The 17,641-nt window shown below is 45.2% G+C and overlaps 2 protein-coding genes across 4 annotated transcripts; one reads left to right on the forward strand and one right to left on the reverse strand.

Annotated features, from left to right (window-relative positions):
* Positions 1-2,383: 2,383 nt before the first annotated feature.
* On the forward strand, positions 2,384-8,231 carry bcl6ab (BCL6A transcription repressor b). 3 transcript variants are annotated; one of them, XM_060059703.1, is made up of 9 exons: positions 2,384-2,490; positions 3,834-4,005; positions 4,225-4,446; positions 4,536-5,402; positions 5,634-5,764; positions 6,581-6,748; positions 6,895-7,025; positions 7,361-7,498; positions 7,938-8,231. In XM_060059703.1, the coding sequence occupies exons 1-9, from the start codon at positions 2,460-2,462 to the stop codon at positions 8,073-8,075; spliced, it is 1,998 nt and encodes a 665-aa protein (XP_059915686.1). In that variant the 5' UTR covers positions 2,384-2,459; the 3' UTR covers positions 8,076-8,231. The 3 variants fall into 3 exon arrangements, with proteins under 3 accessions (XP_059915686.1, XP_059915687.1, XP_059915688.1); XM_060059704.1 differs by lacking the exon at positions 2,384-2,490 and adding an exon at positions 2,507-3,496; XM_060059705.1 differs by lacking the exon at positions 2,384-2,490 and adding an exon at positions 2,507-3,113.
* A 1,319-nt stretch (positions 8,232-9,550) lies between these two features.
* cmpk (cytidylate kinase) lies at positions 9,551-17,584 on the reverse strand. The gene is made up of 6 exons (XM_060059710.1): positions 17,301-17,584; positions 15,779-15,925; positions 14,901-15,053; positions 14,107-14,183; positions 13,618-13,714; positions 9,551-10,378 (listed from the first exon to the last, which is right to left on the reverse strand). The coding sequence occupies exons 1-6, from the start codon at positions 17,442-17,444 to the stop codon at positions 10,337-10,339; spliced, it is 660 nt and encodes a 219-aa protein (XP_059915693.1). The 5' UTR covers positions 17,445-17,584; the 3' UTR covers positions 9,551-10,336.
* Positions 17,585-17,641: the final 57 nt, after the last annotated feature.

The following is a 17,641-nucleotide window of genomic DNA, read 5'->3' on the forward strand; positions in this document are numbered from 1 at the left end:
CTATGATACAGGTTAAACAGTTCAAAGAGTTGGGTTGATATTCTAATACTTATGTCAACTTTCAGTTGCTATTTATCATAGCTTCAAGGTCTGCTTCAGTTTATTGATCCTATGTTTATGATTAATTTCACTAGTTGCGGATTACAAGCTAGGGCCCTTAGCTTTTGCCCAGTATGAAGGAGGACAGATGTAGCCCAGCAATTGTCCACCACATTTGATTTCCCTCATGTTGCAGTTGCTGGGATAGGGGGACGACCCCAGAGGTTTGTCCTGACGTGTTGTTATGCGATGTCCGCCAACATAACAGATATCACATGTTTTAGTCCATCAATGAAGTTCTTTGTGCCCACACTGATTTCAAGAGTGTATTATGGGTCGATCCAATGATCAGTTGGGGATCTTTATTAAGTAATACCTTTATACAAGTACTATGACTAAATATTAATAGTACAAATACTCGCCCACTGACTAAAAAAGCCCTTCTCACTTTGTTTTATCTTCTGGGACCGGGGCTTGTGTTTCTCCGAGGTTCTTCTTGAATTGCGTTACCTCTGAACCCTGTCAGCCAACCATGTGCCCGGGTCATGTTTTAGGAAAGGCATGTTGACATTTGCGTGCGTATGGACTTATAGGTCAGGCCAGTTCATGGGAGGGGGGAGGTGGAATATGACACAGAAACACATATAAATACAAAACACTCAAATCCAAAGAAGAGTGTTGGTCTTAGATTCAATAATCTAGGGCCCATAACGCCTGAAAGACTTGAGATGTTTTTGTTTAATGTGGTAATTATAAATCATTGACTCATGCAAATGTAATTTGTGGTACACCGTTAACTACTTTTTATAGAGATTCTAAAAAACCCAAGCAGTAATTAAGAATCATACATCTTAACGTTTCTAATTGACATAAAGTCTCTGCAAACTGAATAAGCTGGACCGTCTTTGTGTAAATATGTTTGTGTGTCTTTAAAATGCTGATCTCTGGGCTTACCTGTAACTTAGAGCTAATTAACCTTTAATGCATTAGTTAGGATTATTTGTTACATTTGCTAGGTTTGATATGTCAGGTTCAGGTGCAGAAAAATAAAGATAAAAAGACAACAACAATCGACCTCTGCCTTCACAGTTACAAAATGGCTTTCTCTCTCAGTGGAAAATACCAGCGAGATAAGAAAAAACATGGCCCACATCAACACTAAGCCACAAATAGTGCTGTTAATCAGCCACAATTGTGCTTTCTGATATAATTGGATCATTAAGCATCCAGTCTTGTTTGGTGGAGTTACTTAGGAGATGAACAAAACCACAGGTGGAGAGAAAATAAGAGTAAAGCAGGAGAAACTACAAATAGACGTTTTAGTTGCCATGGCCACCTGCACTGCTGTTATTTAAACCTGTCAAACTGGACTGGTGAAGCAGATGTTTTCATTTGCAAAGGTCTGCATCAAAGAGTTTGACTTATCTCCTCCCGAACGGTTGCTTTAGTTTGTATAGTTTGCCTGGAATGCCCCTCTTTGTTGTCTGACAGCAATAATTTTATATTATTAGATGGATGCCAAACAATGTCAACTTTGTTGTCCAGTCTCATGGCCAGGGCTGTGTCTTCAGCAAGAGGCTGCAAAGTTTTTTTCCAACCACAAACTGTTTAGTTCGGTGTAAATTGGAAGACATTGTCATCTTCTTTTTGATCCTTTGCCCACGAAAGAGCAGCTAATCATCTCGAAAAATGTAATAGCACATTAGCAAAAAGTTTAACTTCTAGTCTTGGTCTTGATATTTTTCAGAGCGAACAAGCGTCGATTGTTTTATTAAAACAAAAAGGCATTTTCTATAATTACTTGTTTATAAAGATCCCATGAGCCAGAGCGAAATGCATCCACGGATAATACGAGAAAACACCCCAAATCATAGCTACGATTCACTATGCGTAGACTGCGTCCAAAACTTCCCATAATAAACAATCAAATACACATATATCCGGAAAACCCTGCTAATCCATAGCATGAAACGGGGAGGAAAAAATAATGAATCAAGGAAATTCTTAATAAAAAGAGAGCCAGTGGAAAAACATCGATAAGGTCGATTGGCCTCAACACATATTTTCTCATAGTAAGGTAATATACATATACTCCTAGAGTAGGCTACCTCGTAAGCTCTACTTTTGGATCAGATGACCTTGCATTTGGCTCTTTCCATCTATGGGGGTGTCCAATTCTTTTTGACTCTATGAACATTACAATTGTTATCTTCATATTCACATTAATGTATACAATACAATATTATTTAAATCTTATAATTTATTCACATGCATTCATCAATATTTAAGACTTATTCTTTATGCAATGCCACAAACAACCAAAATGGACTCCCCCCCTCTCTAGGAATGAACTGGTCTTCTGCTGAAATTCCGAGAATTGAACCTTCGTGTTTCTTAGAACTGGATTCTCAGAACTGGTGATGCACAAAGTTTCGAGGAACCTTTTACAAGGTGACTTTTTTTCTATTTTTCTCAGTATTATGTCAGGGGACTTATGAACTTGCAGATGCGCATTTGGCTGCGTTGATGGCTATTGGGCTAGTATATAAACATTAGAAATATTCAATCTGTTCATGAATATAGGTTAATTTGAGATGTCATAGTTTAACTTCTGAACTTGAGTGTATATTTGGATGTTTAACCCTAGGATGCCTAACGTTTTACTTCTGAGTGAGGGCGTGCTGGGGAAGTTTGACACAATCTTTCTTATGTCTGCAGTGTTAGGCTGTTTAAAGGTATATTAGGATCTATTTACATGACGGAGTTCCTCATGTCTTGCACTGCCGCGCAATATTTTATCCGGGCAGATTATTATACGGATTGCCTTTAATTGGCGAGCACATCCTATTTCCAGTATTGATTGCATTTTCCTATGTTTGCATAGTCGATTTATTACTGAACTATTATCACGTTTTCGCCCGCTTTGCAGAGCCAGACTAGTGTAGTGTTAGGTGCTTGTTACAGTAGCCTGCTCATCTGCTAATGCTAAACTTATAGTGTGTAAGTGAAGGCCACGCGTAAAAATACAGCATGAGTCCTAGAAGGAAACAAGATCTCACCAATCTGGCTCATAGGTAACATTTCAGATATAAATAACGTGTTTCTCTCGTGTGTCAGTAGCGTTGAACGCTAAAGGGAAAATAAGGTGTGCTGTGCTCGTATCGCGGAACAGGAAACCTGCGGGTCGACTGGCCACAGATATCTGCTCCGGGACGGAATGTGCTCAAAGCCAAACACACTGGTGGCATACTGCTTCGAACAACACCGGGCAGAAAGCCGCAGATCCGCTCGATCGATTGATCTCTGGACACTGACAGCCCGATCATTACCAGCCTTATAATAATGTATAATAATGTACACACGGGGATTCTCAAGTTCAAAGCAACGTCGAGTTTTCCCTTCGTAGGAAAACATGTTATCGTTTGAGTTGTGCAGCTGTGGGCGCCCTGAGAAAATGGTTAGCAAACGCGATGTGCTTTTTAAAAAAACTTAACCCTGATAACAAAGCTACTATGTTGGTGTTGGCGTTTTCTTTTTGATATTCTACCCTGAAAAATAAAGTTTTTCTGAGTGCTCCGCTTCACTGCCGTTTCTGCCTTCACAACAGCGATCTCTATCGGTCACATGAGTTCATAACACGTTCTGAACGCTGTTAAAAAAAAATACAACTGTATAATCCCAATTAAATATGTTCCCATGATTTGCTTAAGCTTTTGTGCCAAGGAAGGCCGGTATGGCTTGGAGGATATGGATTTACTAACATTTCCATGGTTCCCTTTACCTTTCTCCTCCAGATTGCGACGGCATGGCCACCACAGCTGATGGCTGCATACAGTTCACACGGCATGCGGGAGACGTCCTCCTCAACCTCAACCGCCTCCGCATCCGCAACATCCTGACAGACGTCACCATCCAGGTGGACGGACAGCGCTTCAGCACGCACAAGACCATCCTGGTGGCATGCAGGTGCGCTCTATCACATACTCATGGTTGTTTTTTATCAGCTGTTCATTGTAGTAATTATGATTTTGTCAACTTTAACTGTCCTAGCACCACTATGGGAATCGGTGGCATATTTGAGGAAATAAAACTAAAATGGCGGTCTCTGGGAAAATCATGTTAAAAGTGATAACGGCACAGTTGAAGATTCCTATGTCGTGTCTAACCCCCCTTTCGTGCTCTTAGTGGGCTCTTCTACTCTATCTTCATGGACCCTGAGAAGGCGGACCTCAGTGTGGTCACCTTGGACCACAAAGTGGACCCCACGGGCTTCTCCATCCTGCTCGACTTCATGTACACGTCCAGCATCAACCTGAATGAGGACCTAGTGGAGGCCACCATGAGCACAGCCCTCTACCTCCAGATGGAGCATGTGGTGGACACCTGCCAGAGGTTCATCGAGTCCAGGTAACGGACCTCGCCGTGGCGCTCGTACACCACGTGTGAACCCACATCGGCCTCGTTGATGATTGTACTCATTTAAAAAGTGTCTCCAGGAAACTGCGGAGTTCTCTGAAGCTGCAGTTTGACGGCGAGCCGGGCGGCTCTGGCGGTCTGTCGGCCGAGGAGGTCTGGGCACTGCGGCCCCTCGGCGAGACGGAGACCAACCTGCGCTCCAGCCACACGGTGTCCCCCCCGCAGGGCTCGGCCGCCGCCGCCTACGCCCCGAGCGTGGTCAGCGGCATCAACACCTCGGGCTCGTACCACGTCTACCCCGCGCCACCCCGCGCCGCCGCCGCCGTCCTGGGCCGGCAGCAGCAGCAGGCGGAGGCGCGCCTCCTCAGCGGCCTCCCGAGGGAGGGGGTCTCGTCGTCCCAGACGCCCTGCCCCTCCTCGCCGCCCGGCGCCAACGTCCCCGTGGCCCCGCCCACGCCCAGCTCCACCCACCACGGCGAGGCCAGCCTGAGGAGGAGCGCGGCGGTGGCCAAGGAGGAGCCCGGCGCGGTCCAGTGCCCGCTGGCGCCGCCCACTCCGGGCTTCGGGAAGGGCGTGATCTGCAGCCCGCAGAGCCCGCTGCGCTCCGACGGCCACCCCAACTCCCCCACCGAGTCCAGCAGCAGCAGGAACGCCAGCCTCGGCCTCCAGAGGCCCTCGGCGGGCGGGGAGGACACCGCCGCCGCCACCAAGGCCCGCAACTGGAAGAAGTACCGCTTCATCGTCATGAACCAGGCGGCCGACGGCGCCGAGCGCGGGGCCCAGGGCCCCGGCGGCGGAGAGTTCTTCGGGACGTCGTCGAGCCCCTACCAGAGCGGGCGGTCGGACACCAGCGGCGAGGGGCCGGCCGGAGAGGCGGGGCCAGATGACCGGGGGTTCCCCGTGTCGCCCATGGCTCGCCGCGCTGACAGCAGCTGCCGGGACAGCAGGTGAGGGCTGCTGGGCTGACGCGCGCCGTGGCCAATCACCGCCACCGTCCACATCAATCGCACTCGTTGAGGTTCAAATCTATTGTTCCAGAGCGCCCTAGTCACTGACGCAGCATAGCGAATAGACCCAGTTAGTTTGGGGAATGACCAGAGACCCTGCCTGCTGATGAATCCTGGTGTCTGGGGGTGTGTAATGCAATGTGTGGCGGTCTCTGTGTTCTGCTCCTTCAGCCACCTGAGATGCTCGTCGTGTGGTTGTGACAGCCCCCAGGGGGTCGGGGACATGGAGCCCTACTCCCCCGGCTCCTCCAGCAGTGAGGACACCAACAAGGCCCTCTCTGAGAACTACCACTCCAGCTCTGGTGAGGCTTTCTTCCACTGCAGTGCAGAGCCTCCCTGTATTCAGGAGGAAATGGAACGACCTCGAAAGCACGCTTACCGACTTGAACTGTTTGAACTCCGCGAATTCAGACCACATCATGCGTTAACGGACGTACTAACAACTAAGGCCTGATAAAAACAAACCTGTACCAGGCCACACACGTGTACAGGCCCCAGTAACAAGTGCCCAATAAAGAACATTGGATCAGGTCCGAGGCCCCACGTGTTGCTGAGACTGCTGCAAACACTCAGGCACTCTTTCGATTTGAACTTAATTTCACATGATTTTGCATTTAAAAGCTGCAGCATAACAAATCAATGAGTCTGTGGAAAGCCTTTGGATAACTGATGTTTATATCTAAGGATTTCTGTGCACTTTACAGGACAGTGTCAAAGGATTACATGCAGGGCTCAAGACTGCAACCATTTATCTTGTGTGTGTGCAAGGTTATATTTAAGTCAAAATATATAAATATAAGTCATCGGTGCCCGTAAAAAGTATATAGGCCTATTTGGTTCACCCAATGTGGCCTATACCAATTCCTAATCTGAATTGGAGTATATTACCCAATTAGCAACAGTTATTATTAGACTGGGACTCAACCTGTTTGTGTCGGGGGGGGGGGGGGGGGGGGGGGGATTACCATTAAATTAATATTGCTGGTGTCACAAACCTGGTGTGCATAAGTAAAGTCTACAGAATCGTCATTTGTCTGAAAAATGTGCAAACAGGCCGCGGCCTATATTTGCGTAATCACGGTACTAACTGTCTAACGATGCCTTTCTTTTTTGTTCAGAAAGCCACACGTTCTTCTGCAACGAGTGTGACTCCAAGTTCACCGAGGCGGACTCCCTGAAGAGCCACATGCTCCAGGACCACAGTGACAAGCCCTACAGGTGTGACTGCTGCCAGGCCGCCTTCCGCTACAAGGGCAACCTGGCCAGCCACAAGACGGTCCACACTGGTAAGGCTCCCACACTCAGGGGGTGTGTGCATAATATTGGCTTTAAAATTTAAATATGAACACAAACTCATTTTGCCAACCACTTGACCACTTGTGCAACGCAAATGTTTAACTTTTCATGTGTTGTTGGTGTTGACCTTCTGCAGGGGCCAAACCGTACCACTGCAACATCTGTGGTGCGCAGTTCAACCGGCCAGCCAACCTGAAGACCCACACGCGTATCCACTCAGGAGAGAAGCCGTACAAGTGTGAGACCTGCGGCTCACGCTTCGTACAAGTGAGTACAAAGAGCGCTGGTCCAATGACAACAAAAACCAACAAAAAGGAAACTGTTCTTTGCCTCATTTTTATCAAACTTTATTTTGGTTATTTGCCTGGTTTCCTCTGCCCTCCTTAACATTAAATGACACTTTCATGGTGTCTACGGTTGACAATGACTAAATTGTTTCAATTCGATGAGTTATTTTGGCAAATCATTGATTTGCTTTCGCCCTTGGTGCAATTCCATTAATAAGCCCAAAGTAATGATCTGAGAAAGGATTTCAATTTTTTTTTTATCAGCAAACTTTGAATGAGCTCATCAACATATGTATGAACTTGGTTCCTCCCAAGGTGGCCCACCTCCGCGCTCATGTGCTGATCCACACCGGGGAGAAGCCGTACCCCTGTGTGATCTGTGGCACCCACTTCCGCCACCTCCAGACACTCAAGAGCCACATGCGCATCCACACGGGCGAAAAACCCTACCATGTAAGCCTCCCTCTGAGCTCCTCTCTCTCCCAGTAATGCTGTGTGTCAGCTGGTCAAGCCCTTCCGAGCAAATCCCTTATCTGCCCCCTGTGAATCAACTGGCTATCAATAGGGACAAGCTCTTTGCTAACCAGCGCTAATCCTAAAGCAATGTACGCTCTGAGAACCTGGCTCAGCCCAGACACTGCAGAGAAACTAAGTAGTTTTTTCCGATCTATCAACTCATATTAGTAGTAGTAGGTAGTATTTCCTGGGGTATTTCTGTAGTTTCTGTTAGTTCCCCTGTTGGGGCACCTAGCAGACCAAAATACCAAGAGTGTCTGCAGGTTTGGTTCAATATTCTTTGTATGCATGTTAATTACTGGCTGTAGAACAAATACAACAGTCTTTTTTTTTTTTAATTGACACACAATCCCTCTCTCCTCCCTTCCGTCTGCAGTGTGAGAAATGTGACCTCCACTTCAGACACAAGAGCCAGCTGAGGCTCCACCTGAGGCAGAAACACGGGGCGGTCACCAACACCAAGGCCCCCTACCGCCGCGCCCCCTCTGCCCTCGGGGTCTCTGCCTCCTCCTGATCCCCGTTACCCCCTGCCCCCTGGAAGATGTTCTAACAAAACGGTGGTCTTAGTATTCTACAACTGTGTTGTATTTTCTCTTAAATGTGAACAAGGTGTTTAAAAAAAAAAAAAAAAAGGCAACCATATATCCTATGTTTGCCTTTGTTAAAGAAATTCACTCTGTATGGGGTCTTGCAAAAATTGACCGTTACGAGAAATGTATGTGGCTTTCTTTTTCTGTGAGAATGACCAATATTGAATGTACACACGTGGATTGTGGCATTGTGCGTATTTTGTTAGTGTATTTACTGTGCGTGGTCGTTTGGAGGCAGTGTTGCTGTTAAAGGAATGTGTCATTCCTGATCAAAGTGTGGTGATGCAGTGTTATCTACCCTAAATGCGGAGAGGAGAGGGGCCATGCCCTGATTTAGTGCTGAAAGGTGCCTCGTTTCTTGGCTAGCTTATTTTCTGTACAAGATAATATATATGTCTATCTATATGGGCAGATGCCATCTGCTGGCAGACTTCATAAGTTTTGTTTTTTTGCTAATGTTTCATGTCTTACTGCGATAGATATTTCCTTATTTTGTGAGCAAAAATTACCGTGTACGTTTTTCAGATGTTCTTGTACAAATGCAGTATATTGACAGTGCCTTAAGAGTTGTTTTGTACACGCTTGTCTGGTACTTGTTGTCAAGCTTATTTTAAATAGTGTAAAAAGCTGTAAATACACCAGAGCGCAAGCTAAAACATCCTCAGGAATGTAAGCAGTATCCAATGTATTTGTTTTTAACCAGAGTTTATATAAATGTTTATATAGTTATATATATAAAATAAATGCATTATGAAAAAAAATCTGTTGTACAATTCTTTTACAAAATAGGCTAAATGCTCAGTGACAAAAACATGAGCTAATCGATAATTGAGAGTGGCAGGAAACCTTCCAACTTGGCTGGAGCTTAGTTTTAAGGGTGCTGACATGTTTGGCTACTTTCCCACTGTTGAACTTCAAGATAATTGCCATTTGATTAATAAGTGATTAAACAATCCACAAAGAGCACGTGTCTGAACAAATAGGGCACTGTTGGTTCAAGGAGCAAGGGGAATTAAGGGCAGGGCCCGGGTGTTAAACGTGAGTCACTTAGGAGTCCAACATTCCTCCAAGGAGTTAAAACGTTCCTTGGTGGAACTTCATATCTAGTTCGCCCTTTGAGTTTTAGTATGTCGCCCTCTGCTGGCTCAGCAGCAAGATGACATCAATGATTTAGAACTTCCAAGCGCTGATTTAGTTGCAGTTAGATTGTTTTGAAATTCTATTACACGTTAAAAAGCACATCTACTTGCCATATTCCATGTATTTTTCATATTTATTTCATATTTCATAGAGGCAAAATACATTTATTTTCCAACACCTTGTTCCGATATATCTACAACACAATCATAATCCAAATATGATTAACATGAAACATTAGTCTTGAATAACAAGCCAATCATACGTTTTTCATTGTTTAATTTGCCCTCAGATCATGTGGAAACAAAGCCATCCTTTTTTCCCATGGCCATCATAGATTTTAGTTACACTGCAACAGGTAAACGTCACCTTTTTAATCAAAAGAAAAGGCCTGACTAGCCATGGCACAAAAAGAGAGCAGGAATCGAGTTGGAGTTCGGTATGGTTAAGTCTCATGATATACTCGTTTGTACATAGCGCACAATCCTACTGTTCCCAAAAATAAATCCCTTCCTTTGAACAACAGGACCAATCAAACCTTAAAGCGCCTCTCCCGTGCTGTTTCCTTCAGTCAGACCACCCTGACGGTTGTTTTACATGTTCATTTGAACGGTGAACGCCATTGGCCGCTTAAGAGAAAAAAAAGAGATGGAGGTCTGCCCCGTGCGTCATTAGAAAATAACCTGTTTGGTCTGAAGGCTTGATACTTGTCCCCTCCTCCACGGCACACAGTCTACATGGAAATATTATGAACCTATGTCCCCAGAATATACCAGACCCCTTAGCACAAGGATTATAAATGCCGCAGTGACCCAAATAGTGTTTCCTATGCAAAGGCCTTGATCTATCGATCAGTTGATCTATTGACACACACGCACATACATAACCATTCACACAGTGCACACTCTTCAACAAGCATTACAGCATCTTCAAAAAGACAGAAGGACTGAAAAAGCAAGTGCTACAAATGGACAGAGTGTAATCGCATTGAATAAAAATACAAATCTAAAGTTAAATGAAGAGCACAGATGTTGGCAGTTGGTGGCGCTCAACCCTCCTTGTCTAAGATAGCCTTCACGTCAGCAAACACCTGAGGAAAACACAAAGATAAAGAGAATAAACAGGACTTAAAAGGTCAATCGGATGGTTTCCCCCACCGATTCAATCCATATGCTCAAGGCACATACCAAAAAATTATATATACAGTATCTCACAAAAGTGAGTACACCCCTCACATTTTTGAAAATATTTTTATTAAATCTATTCATGGGACAAAACTGAAGAAATGACACTTTGATGCAATGTAAAGAAGTCAGTGTACAGCTTGTATAACAGTGTAAATGTACTGTCCCTTCAAAATAACTCAACACAGCTATTAATGTCTAAACCGCTGGCACCAAAAGTGAGAACAACCCTAATAAGTGAAAATGTCCAAATTGGGCCCAAAGTGTCAATATTTTGTGTGGCCACCATTATTTCCCAGCACTGCCTTAACCCTCTTGGGCGTGGCGTTCACCAGAGCCTCACAGGTTGCCACTGGAATCCTGTTCCACTCGTCCTTGACGACGTCACAGAGCTGATGGATGTTAGAGACCGTGCGCTCCTCCACCTTCCGCTTTAGGACGCCCCACAGATGCTCAATAGGTCTGGAGACATGCTCGGCTGGTCCATCACCTTTACCCTCAGCTTCGTTAGCTAGGCAGTGGTCGTCTTGGAGGAGTGTTTGGGGTCGTTATCATGCTGGAATACCCAGGCCCAGTTTCCGTACTCAACATGTACTCTGCATGAATGCCAACATGCAGAGTACATGTTGGCATTCATGGTTCCCTCAATGAACCGTAGCTCCCCAGTGCTGTAGCTAACCCTAGCACTCATGCAGCCCCAGACCATGACACTCCCACCCCCATGCTTGACAGTAGGCAAGACAGACTTGTCTTTGTTCTCCTCACCTGGTTGCCGCCACACACGCTTGACACCATCTGAACCAAATAAGTTGACCGTGGTCTCATCAGTCCACAGGACATGGCTCCAGTGACACATGTCCTTAGTCTGCTTGGCTTCAGCACACTGTTTGCAGGCTTTCTTGTGCATCATTTGGAGAAGAGGCTTCTTTCTGAGACGACAGCCATGCAGACCAATTTGATGCAGTGTGCGGCGTATGGCCTGAGCACTGATAGGCTGACGCCCCACCCCTTTAACCTCTGCAGCAATGCCGGCAGCACTCCTACCTCTATTTACCAAAGACCTCTGGATATGATGATCAGCATGTGCACTCAACTTCTTTAGTCGACCTTGGCGAGGCCTGTTCTGGTAGAACCTGTCCTGTTGAACCGTTGGCCTTGGCCTCTTGGCCACCGTGCTGCAGCTAAGTTTCAGGGTGTCGGCAATCTTCTTATAACCTAGGCCATCTTTATGTAGAGCAACAATTCTTTTTTTAAGATTCTCATCGAGTTCTTTGCCATGAGGTGCCCTCAGTGTCGGTGGGTCAATAGAGGGCGCTAGGGCGCCACCGCTCCGTGAAATATTCACTTGAATATATCTGCCAACTATTAATCAACTATTATCAATACAAAATAAATCAACAAAAATACATAGCGTTTATCCTCGTTTAATTGTGTGATGTACTTGTCACTGCCAGCAACCAATTAAATTTGTCTGAACGTCAATGATTTGGGCTAGGCTAGTTATTGGTCATTTTAAATAAAGCCCTCCTCAAAGTCAGGGGCGCCGCCTACGTTGAAGTCAATGTAAGCTCGCTAACTTATTGCTGTCTATCAAACAGAGACAGCTTTTCATTGGCGCAAGAAAATTCGCCCTCGGGTCGCACCAGTGTGAGCCCCAGGCCAATGGTATCGCTTTTCTTTTTTGTTATCACCACATGATTGGACAATTCAGAGAATCAATCAAATAGGCTACCTCCCTCAGCAGCATTCGCACAACACAACTACATGTAGAGAAGAGACAGATCGCTAACTAGTAGAGTGTTGTAAACACTTTCCACCCTTTTCAGTGGAGGAATTGGACTCTCCAAGCAATGTTATACTTAAAAGGAACCAGTAAGTTACATATTAATTTAGTCTTTCGGCCTGTTGCATATGAACAAAATTAAGCAACTGTCCAATATTTCGAACTGCATTTGAAGTAGACATTGACTCACAAAAAATGGACGCTATAGGACAGTGATCATGATTGGTCTCAATATCAGTAAATCAGTATAACATAGACATGAAGTGTGGCCGCTCCAGCCATTTGTAGCCACAAAAAATTTGCCGGCTGCAGCAGCCATTTAGGTTTTGGTTGAGCCGGCTAGCCAGCCAATAACTTCATCAGCCAGCCAATATTCTCAAAACAAATGGCTTCGGGGTCTAGTAATAGGTAATAGGAAGTAGCCATCTCCCCAAAATGCACCAGAATACAGGAAATCAAATCTATTAAATTCAATTTCTTTCTTTTATAGGGGGGGGGGGGGGGGGGGGAACCCCAGACCCTCTGTCTATTACTGTGCCCCACCAACATTTTTGACCACCAGCCGCCACTGGGTGCCATGATGAACTTCCAGAGACCAGTGAGAAAGCGATAACACCAAATTTAACAAACCAACTCCCCATTCACACCGGAGACCATTTAACACTAACGAGGCACTTGACACTGGGGAGGGGAAATGGTTAATTGGGCCCGATTTGGACATTTTCACTGAGGGTTGTACTCACTTTTGGTGCAAGCGGTTTAGACATTAATGGCTGTGTTGAGTTATTTTGAGGGGCAGTACATTGACACTGTTATACATCAAGCTGTACACTGACAGTGTTGTCCCATGAATAGATTTAATAAAATATTTACACAAATGTCAGGTGTGTACTCACTTTTGCGAGATAACACACACACACACACACACACACACACACACACACACACACACACACACACACACACACACACACACACACACACACACACACACACACAACTCCCCAGCAGGGGGAGCTCATGATAGATTTAAATATAGATAAAATACTTTATGACAATTTAATATATCAAATATATTAAACAAGTATGTGATTGATTATATATATATATATATATATATATATGGTTAGGCCCGCCCCCTGGTGGGGAGGCCCGCCCCCTGGTGGGGAGGCCCGCCCCCTGGTGGGGAGCTCTTCTCTATGGGCCCGCTCCCTGGTGGGGAGGCCCGCCCCCTGGTAGGGAGCTCTTCTCTATGGGCCCGCCCCATGGTAGGGAGGCCCGCCCCCTGGTGGGGAGTTGTTCTCTATGGGCCCGCCCCCTGCCCGTTCCCTTGGTTACCATGCGTTGCGACGGCTCGCTCACCTCATCCACCTTGTGGGAGGCGTCCACGGTGCGCACCTTGCCCTGCTTCTCGTACTGATCGATGATTGGCCGCGTGGACTGCAGGTAGGTCTGGATCCTGAAGCAGGAGGAAGAAACATGTGGAGGCAGATACAGCAATTCATATGCTACACAAAGGCTGATCCAGACATTGAGCTTCTATATGCTGATATTCGCCTTTTGTCATGACATCATCAACTGTGGTCGTTTTATTGCATCTAAAAATGTTAAAGGTAATTCCTCTTTATGAAAGGGCTTATAATATTAGCTTGGCCAGGCTACTGATGCTTGAGGCCCATCTGCTATAGCAAGGATGCCTTGTATAAAGACACATATAGGAGCGGGATAGGGACAGGATTAGGATGTATGGCTCCCACTCCACCTCCAAGGTACCTGGTTTGGTCCCCAATACCGATAGTGTACCAGTAGATAACACGATGCTCACCGCTTTAGGAGAATCAATGAAGGTACCTTTTTTGCAGGCTCTCTCTGTTGTCGTCGGTACGTCCGCTGTGCTGGCCTCGCTCCAGACATCGGTCGATACAAACCTGTGGGAATAACCCAGTATTTACCAGACGTGCCTTATTATACAACAACACCGACAACGTTTCTCAACCTGTGTTATGCTGGTTGGTACATGGGATTTTATTCCTGACATAGACAAATGTAAAAAAAATAAAACAAAATATAATAGAGATGATTGTAAATATGTTATGGCGGTTTTTCTATCAAGAGGGGGTCACTTGGTGCGTTCCATCATAGGTTTTCCACTGTAATGTCTTCCATTGATGTTTGGTTAATTTGTGTTTCCTCAACAAACACGACGGGAGAATAAGCAGCGTTGCTGACTGTTTCTACCGACTCCGACTCCGGCCTTCTTGCAGTAATAATCGTGTATAAAGGGGTGCTGGCACTCTTTGGTCAGCCACTGCATGTGTATCTATCTAAACATCCCAGGCTACATGCATGAGGTGGAATATGAGGTAGAGGAATCTGTAAGTTCTTGACCATGAATCTGTAGTTTCTTGACCATGAATCTGTAGACCTAAAGTCAAGGGCTGGGAACCACTGTTACAAACACACAGTAGTAAACGTGTCGCGCTACATCACAAGGCCATCATGCTCTTGGGATTGTAGTTTGTTAAAGGGTTCGATTAAGGGTTTAACCATTCAACACGGGTCCTTCATGTGACGGGGCTTCTACGCAGTAGGAAAACCCCACAGACCAGATATTGTACAATGCGGTGACGGCCGGGTGTCGGTACCTCGTTGCTACAGTCGAAGAACAACACGAACTTGACGTCTGCCTTGTCGTCCATGACGCTGCTCCAGCCCTGCAGGTTGTCCTCGTTGCGTGGGAAGCCGTCGATGAGGAAGCGGAACTTCTTCTCATCGGCCTTCATGGTCTCCTCCATGGCCTGAGGGTCCAGACGGAGGCAGGGTCAGCATGGAGACGCTCAGGGGATGATTGAAGTCGCATTCAATAAGCATTGCTTGTGTTTTAAATTGCTTTCTTATTTGTCCCATTCTTGCATTGTATTATTTACATGTATTGAAATGTTGTTGTGATGTTTGACCTGCTGTTTATATCTATTTTACGTTTGTATTTCAGTTTTTAGTTTTATGTTGTAATCAGGGCGTCTCTCCTGCTCTCAATGGCCTTCCCTGAATAAAGGTTAAATATTTTCTTATTTTTTTATTTTGTTGAGCATCACAGCAAAAAGAAAAAAGTCCAAAAAAGACCAATACAAATATGCAATTTAAATTAATCACACATCATTGTCTATGCATTTAGTTACGTCGAAATTAAAGATGGGCCACTTGATATTTCAAAGAACAAAATCAGAAGAAAAAAAAAAATATATTTTAAGGAAGAAAAAAAAACATTTAATTAAGGAACCTTCTCAGCAAAGAGTGGCACACTGATGGAATATTCCAGAAGTCGACCAGAAACTGGGATTTTAATTAACAGAACAACCCTGCAACTTTGCCCTTTTGTCACTAAACTTTTCAAACTAAGTAACTAACTTGCTTCTTACCACATCTGACTGGATGCTTTAGAAGGACATAACTGTGGTGGCTTTTTTAAATCTAGCGGCCGGAGCCACATTAAACTGTCCTCCCCGCGGCGGGACGCACACACCTTCCTCAGCAGGTTGATGGTGATCTCCACGGGGACGATCTGGCCCTCCTTGATGTGGCGGTCGATGAGCTGACCAAACTCAGAGCCCTCCCGCGCCCGCTCGCCTCTCAGCAGGTCCCCGGCGGACAGATGGGTGTAGCTGTAGTTCTGGGAGGGAGAGACCGGAGCAGAGAGAGAGAATTCTTTTTATGAATGCTGCCTTTAATGAGAAAAGTGCAAAAAAAAAAAAAAGGTCAAGAATTTATGGCTCGGAAAGACTCAGGCTTTTTCATATGAATGAGATTTCTATACTCAACAGCCCTTCAGGTTTGTCTGGTAGATCCACTGCTATTCTAAGGCAAGAAACCCAACTCTCTGTCACTTAGTGACAACACGACAAACATTTATGTACTATGGAGCAGCTCAAATCTAGATATATTAAAAAGACAGCTCCCTATCAATTGAATTGATGTGGTTGAAACTTTTTATTTCTTAAGACAACCCCTATTATGTAGGGGTTGACAGATTCTAAATCCGGTGGTCTGGGCATCCAAGTAACGGTCAACAGTGAGTTTGGTGCGTGGACCTAAAGTGACAAGTTCCAACAGTGCAAAAATAAATAGATAGCTCATAAAGAGTTGTGACATATCTATCAAATCCAACAGAAGACAGCATACACACATTGTCAATATAAAAAGGTATAAATATGAACATAATTTATTTGGCTACATTTGCTGCGGAGATTTAAACAATAGGTAGTAACTGTATTCCACTTGAACACATATTTGTCTATTTAGCTAATTTCATTAGGTAATCAAAATGGCAATTATTTTTCTCATGTGTAACCCTCGTTTCATATGAATGAAACCTTCCCATGGGGAAAATTATTGTGATACATATTTATAACTGCAAAAATCGATTAACATGGTCAACATCGCACACAGTTAAGGGCAGTATGTGGTGTGGCCATTTTGTGAACACATTGCACACTTGATTCAAGGATTTCTTTGGTAGTCCAGGTGCCACACATCGTTTGTAGAGTGCTGAAACTCTTGGATGAGGGATATCTTGACTTTAGTTGGTTCTAATGGGGGTTTAGGAAGCAGCCTTTCCACTCTGGACACTATCTGTTACACATTTCTTCCTCCTCCCCTAAATTCTACTTAGGTCGAAAGTACAATTGAAAAATTGCAATAGTTTATACTGAGCCTGTTCTGGGATGAGAGGATGGTTTCCTTTTGAGGATAAGGTGAAAGAATTGTCATTCTATAAGGACTGGTCCATACCAGGAACAGTGTTGCTAGATCGGACCAGATTTCCCACTGGCACTGGCTGTAGCCAGAGTTGTCAGGACCAGGACCAGCAATAAAGACTGAGGCTAACTAGCCGGCTAACAGAGGACAACCGGAAGTGCGTTATTTGACAGTAAATTAAACCAATTGAACATTCGAACTTCAACTTTTTCATCCGACAATAGTAACATGAATCTATCGGAGCAATCTATCTCGCCCGAGTTCACATGTACCCGGGCTAAACGTCCTACCTCCGTGATTTTGGTGCACTGGGTGCCTTTCCCGGCGCCGGGGCCACCCAAAACGAACACAACCTGGGGCTTCATCATCACCGCAACCCGGGACAAAATGTTCGGAACCTGCTGGTATAGAGCGAATACAGAGCGGAGCACCATAAACCGGTCAGCGAAGCCACGGAGAGATAAAATACAGACACGACAAACGAAGGAGAGACTCCTGAGCGCAGACTGAAGGAACGGTGAATGCGTGTCAGTGCTGGGATGACGTCACGCGATCAAAGCGCTTGCTGCACTTCCGTGATTGACGTGGGCAGCGAATTAGAACCGTGTTGCCAGTTTGGGCCAGAATTCCC

Source organism: Gadus macrocephalus, chromosome 8, assembly GCF_031168955.1.
Source record: "Gadus macrocephalus chromosome 8, ASM3116895v1".
In the NCBI taxonomy this organism is placed as follows: domain Eukaryota; kingdom Metazoa; phylum Chordata; class Actinopteri; order Gadiformes; family Gadidae; genus Gadus; species Gadus macrocephalus.

Coding starts and splice junctions, on each gene's coding strand:
- bcl6ab (XM_060059703.1), top strand. CDS start 2,460: ATGCACAAAGTTTCGAGGAACCTTTTACAAG. Junction 2,491..3,833: donor TTCGAGGAACCTTTTACAAG/GTGACTTTTTTT, acceptor TTTCTCCTCCAG/ATTGCGACGGCATGGCCACC. Junction 6,749..6,894: donor CCACAAGACGGTCCACACTG/GTAAGGCTCCCA, acceptor GACCTTCTGCAG/GGGCCAAACCGTACCACTGC.
- cmpk (XM_060059710.1), bottom strand. CDS start 17,444: ATGGTGCTCCGCTCTGTATTCGCTCTATACCAGCAGGTTCCGAACATT. Junction 13,715..14,106: donor AGAGAGAGCCTGCAAAAAAG/GTACCTTCATTG, acceptor CTCCTGCTTCAG/GATCCAGACCTACCTGCAGT. Junction 10,379..13,617: donor CCTCCCACAAGGTGGATGAG/GTGAGCGAGCCG, acceptor TGTTTTCCTCAG/GTGTTTGCTGACGTGAAGGC.